The sequence below is a fragment of the Tenebrio molitor genome, chromosome 3 (genome assembly GCF_963966145.1).
Source record: "Tenebrio molitor chromosome 3, icTenMoli1.1, whole genome shotgun sequence".
Classification (NCBI taxonomy): Eukaryota; Metazoa; Arthropoda; class Insecta; order Coleoptera; family Tenebrionidae; genus Tenebrio; species Tenebrio molitor.
In genome coordinates this window covers 28459765-28477766 of record NC_091048.1, presented here as the reverse complement: position 1 = coordinate 28477766, position 18002 = coordinate 28459765, and the positions used below count along the sequence as shown (strand labels likewise).

General features: G+C 46.0%; 6 protein-coding genes across 11 annotated transcripts; 2 read left to right on the top strand and 4 right to left on the bottom strand.

The window, feature by feature from the left end:
• Positions 1-757: 757 nt before the first annotated feature.
• trbd (trabid) lies at positions 758-17559 on the top strand. Of its 6 annotated transcripts, none has more exons than XM_069042724.1 (6): positions 758-916; positions 11021-11602; positions 15607-16475; positions 16554-17034; positions 17083-17231; positions 17293-17559. In XM_069042724.1, exons 2-6 carry the CDS (start codon positions 11180-11182, stop codon positions 17369-17371), a joined length of 2001 nt encoding a protein of 666 aa, XP_068898825.1. In that variant the 5' UTR covers positions 758-916; positions 11021-11179; the 3' UTR covers positions 17372-17559. The 6 variants fall into 6 exon arrangements, with proteins under 6 accessions (XP_068898825.1, XP_068898826.1, XP_068898824.1 ...); XM_069042725.1 differs by lacking the exon at positions 758-916 and adding an exon at positions 10551-10616; XM_069042723.1 differs by lacking the exon at positions 758-916 and adding an exon at positions 10569-10706.
• On the bottom strand, positions 947-1897 carry pinta (prolonged depolarization afterpotential (PDA) is not apparent). The gene has a single exon (XM_069042728.1). The coding sequence runs from the start codon at positions 1846-1848 to the stop codon at positions 1003-1005; it is 846 nt and encodes a 281-aa protein (XP_068898829.1). The 5' UTR covers positions 1849-1897; the 3' UTR covers positions 947-1002.
• On the bottom strand, positions 2600-4599 carry LOC138126907 (uncharacterized protein C2orf42 homolog). The gene is made up of 4 exons (XM_069042726.1): positions 3585-4599; positions 3080-3537; positions 2906-3028; positions 2600-2848 (listed from the first exon to the last, which is right to left on the bottom strand). The coding sequence occupies exons 1-4, from the start codon at positions 4438-4440 to the stop codon at positions 2600-2602; spliced, it is 1686 nt and encodes a 561-aa protein (XP_068898827.1). The 5' UTR covers positions 4441-4599.
• LOC138126910 (2-aminoethanethiol dioxygenase) lies at positions 4656-5839 on the top strand. Its single transcript, XM_069042729.1, has one exon. It carries the CDS (start codon positions 4784-4786, stop codon positions 5465-5467), a length of 684 nt encoding a protein of 227 aa, XP_068898830.1. The 5' UTR covers positions 4656-4783; the 3' UTR covers positions 5468-5839.
• On the bottom strand, positions 5819-7025 carry LOC138126908 (E3 ubiquitin-protein ligase MARCHF5). Its single transcript, XM_069042727.1, has 4 exons — positions 6858-7025; positions 6565-6810; positions 6322-6509; positions 5819-6274 (listed from the first exon to the last, which is right to left on the bottom strand). The coding sequence occupies exons 1-4, from the start codon at positions 7023-7025 to the stop codon at positions 5956-5958; spliced, it is 921 nt and encodes a 306-aa protein (XP_068898828.1). The 3' UTR covers positions 5819-5955.
• On the bottom strand, positions 7693-10479 carry l(3)07882 (Nucleolar protein 14 homolog l(3)07882). Its single transcript, XM_069042719.1, has 4 exons — positions 8653-10479; positions 8109-8602; positions 7909-8064; positions 7693-7859 (listed from the first exon to the last, which is right to left on the bottom strand). Exons 1-4 carry the CDS (start codon positions 10477-10479, stop codon positions 7760-7762), a joined length of 2577 nt encoding a protein of 858 aa, XP_068898820.1. The 3' UTR covers positions 7693-7759.
• Positions 17560-18002: the final 443 nt, after the last annotated feature.

The window sequence follows — 18002 nt, the reverse complement described above, 5'->3', positions numbered from 1 at the left end:
TCGGTGAATCGGTATTAGTCAAGACATTTCTCATGTCCTTTCGTTCTACAGGTTCACCTTAATTATCCTATCTAGAAATTTCTATAATTGCATTTTAATAGAAATGATAAATTGAGGTTACGAACGATTAGTTGCTTCGATACTTATAGAGGGCACCAGTGAAAATTGACAGTTGACAGATCGGTGTAACAAGTTTTTGAGTGGTGTTCAAATTTTCAAAATAGAAAATATTGATTTGGGTCGCTATTTACAGTGCGGACAGGTGAATTGGATGCATGTCAGGATGTCTGGGATCGTTGTTGTCACATGTGGCTTTAATGTGGGACCGGTCTGAATACTAGTAAGGTCCCTTCAGCACAGCACTTTTTTAAGGATTCTGACCTATTTTTAAGTTATATTAAAAATAGTTAAAATTTCAAGGCATTTCGGCCTGTTTATATTAAAAGTAAAATTTCTTATCGCCGATTAAATAATTACACTACAAAATCAATTTAGAGGAGGAAGTGTTATGACACATTTTGTGGGTATGCAACCAGCATAACACTGTAATCACGCGATAGAGGTATATTGCAAATGACTATTATTCGTTGTCAGTCAAGACAGTTCTCATGTCCTTTCGTCCCACAGGTTCACCTTAATTATCCTCTCTAGAAATTTCTACAATTGCATTTTAATATAAATGATAAATTGAGGTTACGAACGATTAGTTGGTTTAATAAATATCGAGGGCGCCACTGCGCCAGTGATAATTGACAATATATTGACAGATCGTTGTGTTTAAATTTTCAAAATAGAAAAATATTGATATTGGGTCGCTATTTAAAGTGTTGACAGGTGAATTGGATGCATGTCAGGACCAGGATGTCAGGATGTCTAGGAGTGTTGTTGTCACATCTGGGACCGGTCTGTTGTAAAGGTAAGTACAATGAATTTTTTTAAGAACCTTGGGGGCAAATAATTTATAAAATAAAATACAAATAAACAAGAAATTGTGGTCGGATGTCATTCGGCTTTAAATTTGGCGTCTTCCGCGAACCAGTCCTTTGATTCGTCGAGTCTTTGCTGCCAGTATTGAATCATCTCCTCCAAAGACTGGTCCTCTCCGCCGTACTCCTTGGGCAAAATATCCTTCGGGACAATTTTGTGCAACGCTTGCACCCCACTATAGTGCACCTGCACCCTGCTCCTCAACTTGTCAGTCATAAAACTCTTGAAAATGCTCAAAACAACATTAATATACATTGGGGCGTTGATAAACTCCAGTCTCTTGGGCCTGCAGTGGTAGTTCTGCCAGGACCGAACCGCTTTCTTGATAACCGCGGGGGTCATCTGCTTGGCGTGCCCCAACGTGATCCCGCTCATATCGAACACCGCCACGATCCCGTAAATCTGGACCCTCTCGTCGTCTTTGGTCGCCACGTCCAGAATCATATTTCCCGCCTTGAACACGTCGTCCTGTTTGTGCACGTTGGGATCGTGCGCCGCCGTCCTGATAATAACCACCAGCTGATTGTCAAAGTGCTTCCTGAGCGGAACGAACACGCCCAGCCGCACCAGCTCCCGGATTTGCGGCAGGGCCGGGTCGCGGTCGCGGTACCACTCGGGGGCGTCGCGACGCAACGTGTAGTAATCGGTGAGCTTGGCTTTGGTGCGGTCCAGGTCGAATTTGCAGGCGCGCAGGAACGGCAGCAGGGAACGGGCGTCGCACTTGACGTGGAGACGCGGGTTGGCGGCGGCCCACTCTTGGAGGGAGTGCAGGGCGGCGGCGCGACTCTCGTCGGTCTCGTGGAGGACGGTCGCGCAGAATGTGCGAGCGGCGGCGTCGAGCGTGAACGCGTAAGGCTGCATCGTGATGCACTGAGACGCGAACGGTTGAGGTGAAGGTTCGGGGGCGGCGATAAGACGAGGTTTTTTTGACAACAGGAAAGAGCGGCGAGGTCTTTGGTCGTAGCACACCAAGGATTCGTTTTTCTATTTAATTGCAGAGTAGTACCACAGTACCATCTGATTGGGGCAAATTTGATGACAGTGACAACAGTAGAGTTTATTAGTCAGAGCAAAGGTCAATTAAGAACAAATAGATGAAACAAAAACATTGTTGATGGACACAATCGAATAATTAAAAAGCAACTATTGTCAGAATCTTTTGTGCAAAATGTTCATTTGCAGAATAGGTGTAGACGTTGTTGGGTAATATTGAGATTTTGCAGAAAATGCCACAGCAGAATTTCTAGTTGTGCAGTGTTGGTTGCAAACATTTTTTAACCGTTTTGTTATAATCCTTGGTTATAATACAAGATCTATTCGAAACCTACAAGTCGTACTGTCTAAACCGCAATTTAAAATAGATTGGTTAAATCACTGAGTGACATAAGCGACCTTGGCGAACATTCTGCAATTGCACCGCTCGAACTTTGACAGTTCTCTCCTCGTTTGGATTTTTCTTATGCAGAGTTTTTCTGGAGTTGCATTATTTGCGGTTGCGGTTTTACGTTATTGAATTTTTTCCCAGCAAAAAGATCGCCGTAGCGCCACACAATTAAAATTCTTTAACACTTGCCCAATTTTTTTTTTGCGTAGAAAACTAAATAAAAACAAATCAAGTGGTACTTTTCCGGCCGTACTTGTACTGCAGCTTCAGCTGTCCTATTTTGGTCACGTTGGTGACTTCCGGGATCCACTCGATCAAGAAAGGGTTGTTGGTGTTGTCGCTTTCGTCCACGGTACTCTGCCCCACGTTCAGAAAAAATATAAAACTAGACTGACAAGCCACATTGTCGTGGTCTTCGTACTCCACGTACCCTTTCTGGTTGTCGTGGATGAATCTTTTGGAGATTTTGAGCTTGACCTGAAACAGAAAGCAGTACTGTAGTGTATTGCAGTACTCCTAAAAGTGTGACAGTACTTCGGCAGTATCAAAAATTTCTTTCAAATGCAGAATGTTCATGATGCGGTAGTTCTGCGCAGGAAACACTTCATCCTCTTTGTAGACACTCGGGATTCTCTTTTTGAACTCTTGGTAAAACACCTGCAACAAATCCAGCCACTCTTATAGTACCAGCGTAGTACCTCAAGGTACCTCTGGGATACAAAACACCAAAGTGTTCAGATTCCCATAATTCTCGAACTGCATTGTCTGATTGATGGACTCCGTCACGTACGTCAACCAATCGCAGAATTTCCACGACGCAACCTCCGTTGTGCCCACGTCTTCCCTCTTGTCCAACACTTTTATCTCCACCGGAAAAATATTGGGGACCACTCTTTTAAATCTCTTGAAGTGACGTTTCACCACCCTGTCCTGTATCCTCACCCTTCTGGTACTCCCGTTGAGACTTTGTTTGTTCTTCAGAACAACATTGTCTGTGAAGTTTTCAGGTCTAGGACATCCAGGATCTTCGTCCCGCGACAACTCATAGTTGGTAAAATGCACAAATTCTTCGGAGAATTTGGGGTCGCTGGCGAGGGCGCAAATGCAGGCGTAGTAATGGATGCACTTCAAACGCACATTACTCGACTTGCTTATGATCCCTGAAACTGACAGTACCGGTAGTACCGAGCGGTACCCCTCGCAAATCTCTTACCCATGAATTCGGTACAGCTGCAGTAGTACTTGTCGTAGATTTCGCGCCCTCTGGTGCACCCGAACGTGAAGTGCAGGTACCCTAGAGGGTGTTTGGGGGTGACTTGACACTTGACCGCCATGACTGTCCTAGACACCCTCTGCACCAGGGGTCCCTCTTTTTCCGTCGCCAGCACCCACAGCTTGGTCTTGATTTCTTTGGACACTCGCAACGAGCTCAAGATCTCTCTTTTGAGCTCGACCGGGGTGGCCATGTTGCGACTCTTGATGGCCGAGTCGATGTGGACGCAGAGCAGCGAAGTGTTGTGCGGCTCCAGTTCGTGGCACTTCAAGATGGAGTCGTCGAACAGTCTCTGGCACGAGTCGACGAAGCACAGCGCGTTCTCCGACAGGACGCTCTTGTCTTGGTCGTGCGAAGGGAGAAGGGGCAGCTGGACGAAGCCCCGGTGGTCCGGGCCCCTGTCCCTCACCCGGACCGAGTAGACCTGGCGCACGATCCCGGTCAAGCGCACCGCGTCCAGGCTCACCTTCCGCTTGTCGGCGTAGTCTTTGAAGACGGCGTCGCAGCGCTTGTTCTTGCAGATCATGCCGCGCGTACCGTTGTAGACGCCGCATTTCGGACACTTTTTGATGCCGCGTTTGGTCGGACGACCCAAGTCCGACAGGATCTTGGGCGTTTCGCAAACAGGAACTGGTAAATATGTGTAGATTGACAGGTCGTTCATCCTGGACGCAACACCGAACAGATCTAAAAATAAAAGCGACGAAAGCGGACCCGCGCCGGGCAAATGGAGTGGTCCGTGTTTAAATTCAACCGTGCACGAAATGGGCACGGATGGAAGTAAAAAATGTTTCATCGTTTGGGGCCCCCACGAGTAACCTTCGGATTTAACTCGAGTACCTCAGGGTCAATTCTAGGGTCCAGATTAGCGTGGATTCGGTTGAATTGTGCCATTTAATGCCGTGTTGCGTCGAATTTGAATTTGTAATCGTGAAATTGGTGCTTTAATTCGAATTGAAAAGTAAAAATATTTGAGGTAGGTGGCGCTGTTAGTATTTGTCATATGTCACGTCAGATCACGTCCTGTGATTAGTCAGTTGTCATATCTCGTGCTGCGATTAGTTGATATCAGTTTGTTTCCTGGTGGAACATCGCATTTTAATGAAAATCGTTAGCCAGAACTGATTCGAACGGCGAAAATGTTGACCAGCCACATCGGCACGGTGTTAAAACAGGCGGTGACAACTTTCAGCAGCAAAGAAATGTTCTTCCAAAACCTGGAGATCCTGAAGGCCCTCCTGGACAAGACAACCGCCGAAGACGTCAACCTGCACCCGCAGTTCATGACGGAGGGTCTGTGGCAGCGCTCGAACAAGGCCCCCGTCACCTACGTCGACATCTACGAAGACTACAACGTCACAATAGGAATCTTCATTCTGAAGCCCGACATGAAGCTGCCCCTTCACAACCACCCGCAGATGCACGGCTTGATCAAGGTCCTCGGGGGTAAATTGAAAGTGACCAGTTACTCGCTCAACACGGAGAAGACGCAACAGATCGACAGTAAGACACCGGGGTTGACAAAGTTCGTGACGGCGGAACGTTGCGCCGAGACCGTGGTGGAGGCGCACAGTGACTGTTGCATGTTGGAGCCCGAGGTGCGCAACTTGCACGAGATCGAGAGCGTGGGGGGGCCGGCAGCGTTCATCGATATTTTGGCGCCCCCTTACGAGACCACCATCCCCGGCCACGGGGTCAGGAAGTGCAGTTATTTCAGGGTGTTGAGAGAGGTGGCGCCTGGGGTGTTCAGGTTACAGGAGATCACGTCCCCGTCGTGGTATTGGACCGATTCGTTTCCGTACACGGGGCCAGAGTTGTCCTAGCTAGTTGTCGCGCTTATTTTTTAAGATGTATTTTTTTACTTCATATCTAGTCCTTTAGCTTGTTGCTTGCCATTAAAGAGCGGGGTGGTGATCGTTGCGTAATCACCACAGATCAACAATTCCAATTCATTCTTTCATTGTGATACTACTTAGTAGACGTTCGTATGTTCTGAATCATGCACCACTTGTTATGTAGATAACGAAATTTGTAGAAGTCACCGAGTTGCAACGTTCTTAGTCAGATTTGCCTAGATAAGTAGATAAACGGTGCTGGTTTCAATTGTTAATTCCTTTACAAAAAAAAAGGAATTTTTGTTATAGTTAAGACATGTCCAGAGAGAAACAATAATAAGCAGTTTGTCAATTTAATAAGTAACTAATTTACGAACCCCCTCAATTAAATAAACAAGGAATGCAGGATTAACAACTTCTAATAAATCTCTAAAAGAAAAATTGTCACAATTTCACCTAAAGATAATTGAAGAGCTTCAATCAGAATTCCGGTTGTTGTGCAAGTATGTGGAGATGTTAGCCTCTGTGTAGTCTAAGATTTTGCGTTGGCACTGCCGGATGTACTGTTGTTGCTTGTGATATATCCTCAGGAAGCCCTTAACTGTGATGAAAGTGAGCCCCCCTAAGATGGTCCTGTGAAAATTGGACTTGACCGAACTATAAAACAATTTGCCGAAAAGATTGGCGATCGTGGGCATGAGCAGCGCCCCACACAATATTCTGGTGGCGGAGACGGGGCTGCTGACCGGGGGCAGATCGTTGTCGACCATAGATTCCGTCTGGAGCACGTCTCCCCTGCGTAAAAACCATAAAAACAATTTTTTTGCGGGATGATTGGTCACCTGAATGGCAGTACGTTGTGAATGATTGGGACCTTGGGGAAGTGCCGCCTCATGAAGTTCAAGACGGCGTCTTCCCAGCAGATCAAGCGCCCCAAGATTAAGGCGACGGGGATCGACGGCAGGCCGAGGAGCAGGACCAGGGGGTCAGCCTGCTCCATCATGTCGATCCCTTCCTTGTGTCCTATGACCTGAAGAGACGAATAGTGGTGAATTAGTTTTGTTGGGGGAGGTGTCAAGAGGTACCTGCATCACAGTGATAGCCCCGTAGGTGACTCCCGTCCAGTAAATAGCGCTGGCGGCGATCCCCGCCGCGAGGAACAACGACCCCCTGAACACGATCCCGTCGACAGTATCCAACAACAACACGAACAGCCCCATGTTGGGGAAGACTATAATGTACTCGGTCTGACATTGGGGGCACACCACCTTCCCCGAGTGCCCCGACTTCTCCTTCTCGTCCACCCACCTCTTCAGGCACGACTGGTGGACCTGCAACACACGGTTAAACAGGTTTGGGGGCGGTGTCGCGCAGATACCCATTTGGTGGTGCCGCGACACTTGCAGGGCTGCACCCACAGCGCGTCCAGGTCTTCATCCTCGGTGGCGAAGCAGACCCAGCAGCATTTGCTGCGCGAGTCGCGCTGCTTCAGCGGGACATCTGGACTGGGGTTGGTCGAGCTGTCGGTGGAGTCCCGGGTTTCCATTCTCGGAGGAACTGGGGAGGACTGGGGTGCCTACACTGGCAGAGCCATGACATCGACGTATATGGAGATGAGTGGGTATTCCAAAATACGAAAATTTTACCGAACGTCAAAATTGTGTCAAAACAACTTTTCCGAGCAGGATTGCCAAATTGCGAAAGCGAAAGGCGCTGATTGAGAGCTATTTACGGACAGCCTTGGGGCGACCTTTGATACCCCAGGATAGAACTGATTTCGATTTGTTTACGTTTTTGCACCTTATGTTATCTCGCCCTTGAGCAACATTACGTCTTTAACTGTTTTGTCAATGTCGAAGACCTAACCTCAATTTCATTTCATCCAACTTTACTTCAAAAAAAGACAACAACACAAAGCCAATTTCATTAAATCGTAGTAAAACATCCAAAATACACTCGAATGTAATGTTTGAGATGATATAAATCCGACATTTTAACTGTTTTTCGCAACTTGGAAAACATAACCCCAGTTTAGCTTGGTCTAAAGCTGACGACTTAAAAACACGAAATCTCTTCGTAACATGTTCTTTATTATCAAAATATTACAATACATCCGTGCATAACACTTTACATCACACAAATTACGCATTTAATCGGTTTTCTACCAATTTGTAGACATAACCTCACTTTTGATGGCGTTTGAACAAAAACTATTTTATAAAACAATTTATTACCAAAAGAGATATAATACATTTGTAAATAACATTTTTGTACAATAAATTACTTCCTCTTTTTCTTCCTGTCCAAAGTGTTGAGTTCGCTCTGCTGCATCGACGCTTCAGCATAGATCCTCTTGACCTTGTCCCTCCGCTCGTTATCCCTGCAAGAAAACCGTTACAAGAGAGACCACCTCATTAATCCACACATACCTCTGGATCTGTTCCTTGACTTTAAACCTCCCCAAGAACGCCGTATCTCTTCGTATCTCGCGCAACGCCCCTTTGGTTTCTTTCTTGAGCTTATGCACCAGTTTCTCCCGTTCGGCTTTTTCCTTCGACTGATATTTCCGCCTTTTGCCCTCAAAACTAAACAAACAATAACACGAATCTCAAATCGACCAAAAACTTACACTTCTTCTATCTTGGGTTCGTAAAGTCGCAAAGCTGTCGGTTTCTTCGCCTCCATCACGATGTACTCGAGTTTTCTCTCGATTTTTCTATCTGTCAACTGCCGAGACACCTTTTCGAATTGCGTCTGTACAGTTTTGGGGTAGTTGCGCGTGGGCAACAACTCCAAATAAACGCGAATGTCGTTGAAGATTTCAACGTTCGAAGACAGCGTCGACAAGTTGTTGTCGAACTCCTCGATCAGTCGTAACGTGGTGTGGATCGCTCTAATTTTGAACGAATCGGTTATTTCTTCTTCGACCAAATCGGAACGTTCCATTTTGAAATCAAAATCGTCGCCGGAGCAGTCGTTCACTAATACTAACAAACTTGAGGTGGGTCTGAATGGAGGGTTGACTTTGATCAGTCGCACCCCAAGTTTGGGGATGGCCATGTGGAGGAGTCCTCCTAAGTAGCTAATCGCGGCCGGTAGGTGGCGCTTCGACAACGCGGTATACTGCACAAAAGAGGATTAGACTGGGTGTTGCCAACCTAACTAGGACTCACCTCTAGAACTAAAGTCACTATGAACAACCCGTACGCGATATCCTTCCTGGACTCGACCCTACACTTGTGCAAGATTTGTTCGAAAAAAACGAAACAAGGTGTGACGACCTGGTGGCGGAAATCGGAAGTAGAAAAGAGCAAACTGACCAGTTTGAAGAAAATTAAGTTTTCCACTCCCGGATAATTACGCTTTTTGATTTTCTTGAAGTCTTCGTATTTTTCTTTGATTACTTCTTTCATTGAAGAGTAAGCGTTGAATTTGTCTAGTTGGGTCAATTCGAACAGTTGGGGGGCTAAGGCTCCGAACACCTCGAAACATTGATCGATGAAGGCTTCAGTGGCGCAGTCGTTCAAATGTTGCAACAAGTAGACGAATAGCATTCCTAGTTTTTCTTTGTTGTTTTCGGCGAGACTTGGATGGTTGCACTTGATCATCCTCTCGATGATCACGCTCTGGTGGGTGCTCGATCGGCCCTCGAGCACTTCCTGGAGGGCTTCGTAGGACTCGGGGAGGGCGAAAGTGTAAGGCAGTTCTTCCCTAGCTTTGTCCATCATTTCTTTTCTCCTCAATAAATCAGTCTTGATTGTTTCTTCTGTTTTTTCTTCGTCGTCTTGAGTGGCGATTTCTTCTTTGACGTCTTCTGTTTTTTCTTCATCGTCTTGAGTGGCGATTTCTTCTTCGACGTCGCTTTCGTCGCTGGCCTTCAGATCAGACAAATCATCTTCATCTCCATCTTCACTTTCCTCTCCTTCCTCATCTTCATCTCCACTTTCCTCTCCTTCCCCATCTTCATCTCCACTGTCATCTTCGTCTCCACTCTCTTCTCCGCCTTGCTTCTTGCCGATCTTCCTCCCGTCCATTTGCGCCTCAACCTCCACATTCGACTGTCCTTCTTTGTTGTAACTCAACATATAGTCCGGATCCTCTTCATAGACGAAATCATCATCCAAATCGTCCGCGCTCCGGTGCACCGGAACTCTATCCCCCTCGTCGAACCCCTTCATGCGCTCCCGCCTCTCCTGCTCCAGCTCCTCCAGCCGCTCCTTCTCATCTTGCGCCATCTCCTCTTGGGTCTTCAACCGATCGGAAACCGTCCCCCGCGCCTCGAACCGCAACTCCCTCATGACCTTGTCGTAGTCGTCGACCTGCGCCGTCTCCACCTCCTCCTTTTTCTTGCCCTTGTTCACCAACGGCAACAAGTCTTTCCACTCGGTGTCCAACTTCTCGGTCAACTCGAGCGTCGCCTCTTTGGTTTTTTGTTTCTCAGCTTTGCGCTTCTTCGACTCGGCTATCAACTCGTCGATCAACTCCCTGTGGGTCTTCGCCCCTTCTTTGCCGGTTTTTTTCAAGATGCCGCCCCCGAAATGCGCGTCCCCCACGAAGCTTGCATCGAGCTTACCTGACTTGTCCTCGTCGGAGCTGTCGTCGTCGGATCGGGGGTCGTCGAATTTCTCGATCTCGGCGAGGGTTTGGCCCTTGTGCGTCAACACTTCGTCGTCGGCCAGGTTAAAAATCGATTTTCTGTTGTGGGCTTTTTTTCGGATGGCTGCGAAACGCGCCATGAGTTTGTCCTCCTGGGTCATGTCTCTGCTACGCTCGCCTATGCGCTTATCGGTGAACTTGTTGGCCTTGTTTTGGAGCTTGTACTCTTGCAGCAGGGTCCCCTTGCGCTTCCTGATGGCTTTGGCTCGAGACACGCCGGGGAGGCCTCGGTCGTTCTTCGATTTTTGCCCCAGAACCGTCATTTTCTGTCGGTTGATGTGCACCTCGAAGGGATTGGGGGTTTTTTTGGTGTCCGGGGCCGCACTCTTAGACGGCTTCTTCATGGTGTGGGGCACGTGCGGAAAAGTGAGGTTAGAAGTGTTGTTGACAACAAAGCGGTGACAAGTGACGGATGCTCGGTTGATACAGCGAGGTCGGTACGGCAGTTTCCTGTTTTAGTTGTCATGGACGAAGTGGAAAGGTGATGAAAATTTGTCAAAATAGCAATATTTTGACGTTTTGTAAAATTCCGATTGATTTGACATCAGGCGTATCGATTATTATACAAATGGTATCTAAATTATTTGTTTTCCGATCTACACTAGACATAAATCACTGTGCCTTCATTACAAAAACATTTATCTGACCCTGTTGTTGAAGGTGAGAGAGAAATTTGTGATAATCCCCGATTCCCAAAAAAAGCACCGTTTTTAACGCTTCGGCCTTGCGCTAATCGGCGAGAAAAAATCTCGTGTAGCGGGCGCTCCTCCGACTGTTCGAATCCAGGTTTGGACTTGTAGAGTGCACGAATTTAGATCTGACATTGGCATTGTGTTAGTGTGTGCGTGCGTAAAAGCGTTGTCTAAGGAGTCTTTGTCGTTGCAGGTGATCATCCCGACGATGGAGTTGTCGCAGCGCCCCCGGAAGTAGCCCCAGAGAGCCTCCCGAGCAGCCCCCATAACACAAATATGATAAATTCATGACACAAATTATCGCATGAATTTCACCTGTCTACTGTACTCAGGTTAGTCAAATACCTTAAAAATGAGCGAAACCGATGCGAAATGGGCATGCGAATACTGTACATACGAAAACTACCCGTCATCGATCAAGTGCACCATGTGCCGGGGTCCGAAGCCGTTCGTCAGCGAAGACATTTACCGTTTGCACGGCAGCGACGACAAGCTCACATCGAACGCGGCCGGACCCTGCGACAACAAAACCAAAAGGAAGTGGACGTGCGACACCTGCATGGCGTCCAACACGTCGCGAGACCAGATCTGCCAGCAGTGCGGCGGCCCCCAGCAAGTCTCCGCCAACAACCTCCACGAACACATACAGCCCCTCAAGATCTCGTCGCAGCACTCCGACCTGGCGCAGAGCCTGTCAAGGTCGCGCAACAGCAGCCCGCCCACCATCACCAACCTGGAGAACAGCCGCAGGACCCAGGGGAAGTGGATCTGCGTTGTGAGTGCCCCATCATTATTTTTTTTTATTCATTCAAGCGCGTCGGGGGTCACCGACACACGTTTCTCCAATCGGGTCAAAAAACATTTTTAAATTTCTGCCAACTACGAAAATACTCGGCGGGATTGGGTAGCGTGACCGCAATAAATCGACACTGGGAGCGTGTTCGATTCCGTACAGTTCGTGACACGATAAAGGGGACGTCGATGATTGTCGAAAAATTTGACATTTTTCGACGGGCGGTTCAGTTTGCGACATCGATTCTGGCACGCGCTGTATTTTATTTACGACCGCGACCTTCACATTATTTATTGTTCGGCGTCCTTGCACGTTTGCAAATTGTCCGACAGCACGGTGAATTTTTTAATTAGTTAAGCAACAGCGAATCTAAAATTTTCTCTGACAAACTGTACGTTTTAAAAATGGAAACAAATCTTTTTCTTTTTAACGAAAAATCGTATTGAAAGTAGCACTTTTTTAAATCATTTTGTTCAATTAATTGTCAAAGATTACCTACTATGTATACAATTCTGTTTTTTTTTTTGCATTTGCAAAAAAATGTGTACAACACGTTATGAAAGAGTCTTTTTTTTTCACTCATTTGCTTGATTAACTCGGGCTCCACCCTCGTTAATCAAACTGCAAATTCATGAAAAAAAGTATGACTTTCATAACAAGTTGTACAATATACTATTTGCTGTTTGCTCATTCGATTTAGGACTTTTAGAAAGTTACTATTTTCTATTCCTATCAAACAATACGTTCGTGCGATTACTGTTATATAATGCTATTTATTATGCACTGCCATGAGTAATGACTCGTTAGTCTACAGGTCGCGACCAATAATTATTTTGAAATGTCGTTATTCCCAAGTCTGCAAAGATTTGTTTGTTGAAACGGAATTTTGGCAACGGCAAGTGTGCTCACTCCAGTGCTCTGATTTCGAGAGTTTAATTTGAATTTTAAGATTTTTTTACTAAATTTGGCATAATGGGAGGCCATGATTTATTTTTTAAGGTTGGACACACTGTTTGATTTCCGTCATTACATGCCGACCTATCAAAATGGACATAATATGTTGCCGAATTTCCTCCGATGTCTTCTTTTCGATTCTTCTATTGCAAACTAGTAAAACTGCCAACAATGCACTAGGTATTGACGCTATTAAACTTAGAAAAACATAACCTAATTCAAAGACGGCTTTACTACCAAATTAAATGCAAAATTTCCATGGCCTTCCATTATGCCAAAACAACGTGAATGCATTTTTGAAACAATTTATGTGTACGCCCCTGGAATAAAGTGTTATTTCTTCTCTTGTCACGTGAATAGTTATTGTCGTCAGTTGAAAATGAAAGAAATGCACGACGGTGGTTTATCAATTATTACTCTCTCGGATGAATTACGCCACTCGGCTGCGGCTCGTGACACAAAATCATCCTCACGAGTAATAGCCAGCATTATCCGCTCATCGAATAATATACTATTTTCAACGTAGACACTTCAGATATCAATAAAATGTAATAAAAACAAACGCATTTAAAGAGAGAAATTCGAATTCTTTATTAATTAGACGTGATCTCGTTTGGCGTTTTTGATATTGGACACGTTTCGATAGCGTTAGATGTCATTGCTTGATATCGTGTATGGAGAAAAAAAAGATCAGTAACAATAAATTGCAATCTAAAAAAAAGTGATACGACATGTTAATACATAATAACAAATAATTTGTCAGTGATAAGGTAGATTTATATCTTCGCTATCTTACTGACAAAGAGGAGAAAGCTTTGAGAAGCATAGTTTGTGATCAGCATCTATCAGACCGACGTAGAAGTTTTTCAAAGAAAATGAGCTAGGTAACGAGCGTTAAAAAAAATGTCACATTTGGAATTGGCCGTGGTTTGGAGAACACGTTTGTCGATACTTACCCTGCACAGCCTAAAATTAAACTTAGGAATGTGAACAAAACGTCAACGTTTTAAACAGACACGTTCGAAAATGAACAGACCGTTGCAAAATTTTTGAACGCAGGTTAGAAGCACAAAGTGAATAAAAAATAAATCTATGTACGTAACTAGGTAAATGAACGAAGTAAAACACGTTGATTTAACAATAGAACGTTTTATTTTGAATTTTATCCAATAATTCTACAATACATGGTCACTTAAAATTATTTAATTTGTTTTGTTGGTGCCTGACCTTGGCGTAATCATCATTTAAGAAATTGCAGTTGCAGCGCAAGAAAACACTTTAACATCTTATCGAATAATTATTTAAGCAACACGTGTGTAAATCACTACATTTTTTTACAAGTTTATACACACGAGGGCAGTGAACTTTGTAATGCGATCAAACTGTTTCAGACACAAGTTACGTACCTAACTTTTTGCAGGATCATTCTCTCTTTAAAATCAAATTCTTACGAAAAAACAATCAATAAAACGTCAAACTACGGATCGGGTAGCATTGATTACCTTTTTTAAAGGCCGTGCAAAAACATTTGTTTTTGTTTATTCACAAGTCAATGTAATCGCATATACTAAGGACAAGGTAACATTTTATCTGCCCCGCCCATTTCATTTTCTTAGTTATACTCCGTACGGTGATAGATTGTACGTTTTTAAATTCTAGTTCCAAAACATAAAGCAGTGAAAAATACTAAACTCTCCATCTCAATTGTTTCACGTTATGTAGAAAACCATTGTATCCCTGCAGATTAATTCCCGCCAAACCGGTTTCTGTGTCTGTCTTCTGTCAAAAAACGTGCAATCTACCAGAGTACGGAGTATACCAATCAAATATAGTCGTTTTCAATGACATCCGTGCTGTCAGTATGACAGTATATTGGCATCACTTACTGTTTCAGTTTAGTAATTTTGAATTTCCTGATTTGGTAATTTACCTTCACGCGGCAAATTCAAATTATTATCTATGATTTCCGACAAAGCTAAGAAAATATGTAGTCTGATTCAGATTCCGAGGATCACTTAGTTTAACCGTGTTTTACACCATGTTGAAGATTGAGTTTTATTGTTTGTTGTTGATGTTTCACGAAATATAAATGTTCTTTTACCATAACCTCAATTTCTTGTTTGACATTTTTTTAACTAGGATTTTCTTATACTCTGAATACTGGTTATGAATGTGTATGTACAATCTGCAACAACATATTAAAAATGACACTGACAGCACGGATGTCATTGAAAACGACTATAGGTTGTTAAGACGATCTGATTTACACAGTAAAAATTTCTGACATTCGAATTGTCTTAATGACATTTTATTTTTTAGAACCTAAAACAATAATTGTGGATTTGACAGCAAAATTCTAACCTTAACTTTTTTACGTGGCAAATGTGATGAAAAGTTGTACAGATTGAATCTGGCTTTGATTCTGATTGGTCAATTTTAGTGGGCGGAGCAGATAAAAAGTTATAACGGCAATACAATAGTAGAGATAAAATAATACAAACAAGTTTATTCCATTTTTAATATTTATTCAGAACAGTTTGAAACGCACCGATTTGTTGACAGCTGTGGCAACCATTTATTTTCTTACATCGCCATTTTTAAAACGAACAGCGGATGTCAGAGTCGTGCCGAAAGAAACTCATCGGGAACGAAATCTTTCCCATTCACCTCTTTACTGTACAAGCCCGTGGCGTATCCCGAGTTTAGTATTTTTCAAAATGCCGCGACCGTTACAAAAAAAATTAATTTTTAGTAAAGTTGCGAGTCGATTATGTGCCAACTACGCCACTGCTTTTTAGCATAATTTTTTGTCTTTTTCTCGAGAACCGGCTTATATTTAAATCGTCGAGTGACGAACCGTGGGCCGCGTTTTCCGTCATAAACCAAACAAACCTTCACCTGTTCGTTGAACACGTTTCGCGGCCAGGAAGCGATAAATTCCGGTTGAGGGATCGCGCTGTTTGTCTGTCGTGCGCAAAAAACCAATTAATGAAAGAAATCTGATTCGATCTGGTGGTTTGTTTCCTTCCAAGCTATGTACTTACGAGAACTGGCCGAAGACGAAGAACTGCGCCATGTGCGGCGCGGTCGGCAACAGCGCCCTCCGCTCGCAAGCCTCCAGCCTGATATTGCCGTCGCCGGAGCGCGACAACGACTCCGAGCTGACCCGCACCAGCCCGAACATCCTGGAGTCGGCGCCCGCCCCCAACAACTGCGAGAACGAGCGCAAGGCGCGCCACCTGCGTCGCAACGCCGACTGGAATTGGTTGAACGCTTGTATCGGGGTGATCGAGGGTGATCCCAACCCCGTCGAGGCGTACCTGGCTTCTGGCGGCAACCCGGCCCGCACCCTCACCGCCTCCGAGGTCTCCATCTTGAATAGGAGTTCGGCGTTCGACGTCGGGCATACGCTCGTACATCTGGCGATCCGGTTCCAACGCGAGGACCTCCTCGCCGTGCTCCTCTCGCAGATCGAGGGCTCCGGGTCTGGGGTGAAGCGGGTGCCGAGTTACGTCGCCCCCGATTTAGCCGCCGACATCCGGAGGCACTTCGCGGCCAGCTTGCGCCAGCGCAAGGGTAACTTCCCTTGCAACTTCGTCACGGACTTTCCCACTTTCGCCCTGCCGGCGGAGGTCGAGGAGCTGCCGGGCACCGTGCAGGAGCAGCTCTTCAACGAGCTCCTCGACAAGGACGCCCAGTGCCAGCTGGAGAGCGAGCCCGCGGTGATCAACTGGTCGCTGGAGCTGACGGTCAGGTTGGGCTCGCGGTTGTACGCGCTGTGGAACCGCTCGGCCGGGGATTGCCTCCTGGACTCGGTGATGCAAGCCACGTGGGGGGTCTTCGACAGGGACAACACGCTCAGGAGGGCCCTCTCGGAGAGTCTCAACCAGAGCGGTCACATGTGAGTACCAGTGTAGTGTGGAGAGTAGTGGAGAGTAGTGACGTTTTGCGTGGAGGGTATCTGACCGGACCTTTTCAGGTTCTACCCCCGCTGGAAGGAGTACGAGGCGAGTCAAGCCTCGTTCCTGCAATACTCCCTGGACGAGGCCCAGTGGGAGGAGGACTGGACCAGCCTCCTCTCGCTGGCGAGCCAGCCGGGAACCAGTCTGGAGCAGCTGCACGTCTTCGCCCTGGCCCACATCCTCCGCCGCCCCATAATCGTGTACGGCGTGAAGTACGTGAAGAGCTTCCGCGGGGAGGCCCTGGGCTACGCCCGATTCGAGGGAGTCTACTTGCCCCTGCTGTGGGAGCAGAGCTTCTGCGTGCGCACGCCGATCGCCCTGGGCTACACCAGGGGCCACTTCTCGGCCCTGGTGCCCTTGGAGCCGTACAGCCGGCTGGACACGCGGCCCTCCACGCAGCACTCGAACATCGGCGCCGACCAGCTCCAGAGCACCTTCCTGCCGCTGATGGACCGCGACCGCAAACTCCTCCCCATCCACTTCTTGACCGAATCGGAGGTAGGGCGGCGGGCGTGGCCTGGCTGATAACTGTAGGTTTGTCTCTAGTTGGGCCGCGAGGAGACCATCCTCAGGCAGTGGCTGGACGTGTGCGAGACCGAGGGGGGCATCCTGGTGGCGCAGCAGCTGCTGCACAAGCGCCCCCTCCTGGTCGCCCAGATGGTCGAGGAGTGGCTCAACCACTACCGCCGGCTGATGTAAGTATGTCTCGTGGGCGGGGTGCCGAGATTCATAGAGGCGGTGTGGCACGGGTTGCAGCCAGATGACGTCGGCGCCGTTCGCCAGGCCCATCCCCATCCAGGACTACTTGAGCGAATACGACACCGACGACGAATAGCGCAGGTTAAAGGTCGCGTCGGAATGACGCGATGCTACCGATGAATTTTAGTACCTAACTCCTGTAATATCGTGACGGTGACTAGCTAATCGTAGTTTAGGAGAAAGCATTCAAGCCGGAATTTGCACAGCGTCATTGTGGGAATTGATCTGAGTTTAATAAATTATTCGTTCTTTCGTATTTTTCAACCGAGGGCATACTTCTTCCTTTGCCTATGCAAACATTGTATAGATTTTCCCTGTGGGTAGGATATATTTATTTTTTTATAGATAGCTGAAGTACAAATAAACCGCAAAAATATATAATATTTATTTCATTGTGTGTGGGTTGCGGCCGGGCCTCTTCGCCCCCCCTTCTCGACCGAACTTCTTGTGATGATGTGCTTTATTTTTGTTTTTGTACGGAAACATCGGTTGGATCTGTTGTTTTGTTTGTTGGGTTGTTACTTCATTTCTTGTTGTGCTGTGAAATATTTAAATCGAAGCAAGATGTGTATGGTTTTCAAATAACAAATCCAAAGTCAAATTACTTCTAACTTTTACTAGATAGAAACGTTTCAAATAGATTCTTAAATTGTGAAATACTTACGAAATTTATTATACATAATAATTATATTGCATTGTTAACACAC

Bases quoted from the DNA above. Each gene is read 5' to 3' on its own strand.
- pinta (XM_069042728.1), bottom strand. From the start codon at position 1,848: ATGCAGCCTTACGCGTTCACGCTCGACGCCGCCGCTCGCACATTCTGC.
- LOC138126907 (XM_069042726.1), bottom strand. From the start codon at position 4,440: ATGAAACATTTTTTACTTCCATCCGTGCCCATTTCGTGCACGGTTGAA. The intron at 3,029-3,079 runs GTACCTTGAGGT...GATTTGTTGCAG, and splicing joins TGGTGTTTTGTATCCCAGAG to GTGTTTTACCAAGAGTTCAA. The intron at 2,849-2,905 runs GTACTGTCACAC...TTTCTGTTTCAG, and splicing joins AAATTTTTGATACTGCCGAA to GTCAAGCTCAAAATCTCCAA.
- LOC138126910 (XM_069042729.1), top strand. From the start codon at position 4,784: ATGTTGACCAGCCACATCGGCACGGTGTTAAAACAGGCGGTGACAACT.
- LOC138126908 (XM_069042727.1), bottom strand. From the start codon at position 7,025: ATGGAAACCCGGGACTCCACCGACAGCTCGACCAACCCCAGTCCAGAT. The intron at 6,811-6,857 runs GTATCTGCGCGA...CGTGTGTTGCAG, and splicing joins GTCGCGGCACCACCAAATGG to GTCCACCAGTCGTGCCTGAA. The intron at 6,510-6,564 runs GTACCTCTTGAC...TCGTCTCTTCAG, and splicing joins GGGCTATCACTGTGATGCAG to GTCATAGGACACAAGGAAGG.
- trbd (XM_069042724.1), top strand. From the start codon at position 11,180: ATGAGCGAAACCGATGCGAAATGGGCATGCGAATACTGTACATACGAA. The intron at 16,476-16,553 runs GTGAGTACCAGT...GGACCTTTTCAG, and splicing joins CTCAACCAGAGCGGTCACAT to GTTCTACCCCCGCTGGAAGG. The intron at 17,232-17,292 runs GTAAGTATGTCT...CACGGGTTGCAG, and splicing joins AACCACTACCGCCGGCTGAT to CCAGATGACGTCGGCGCCGT.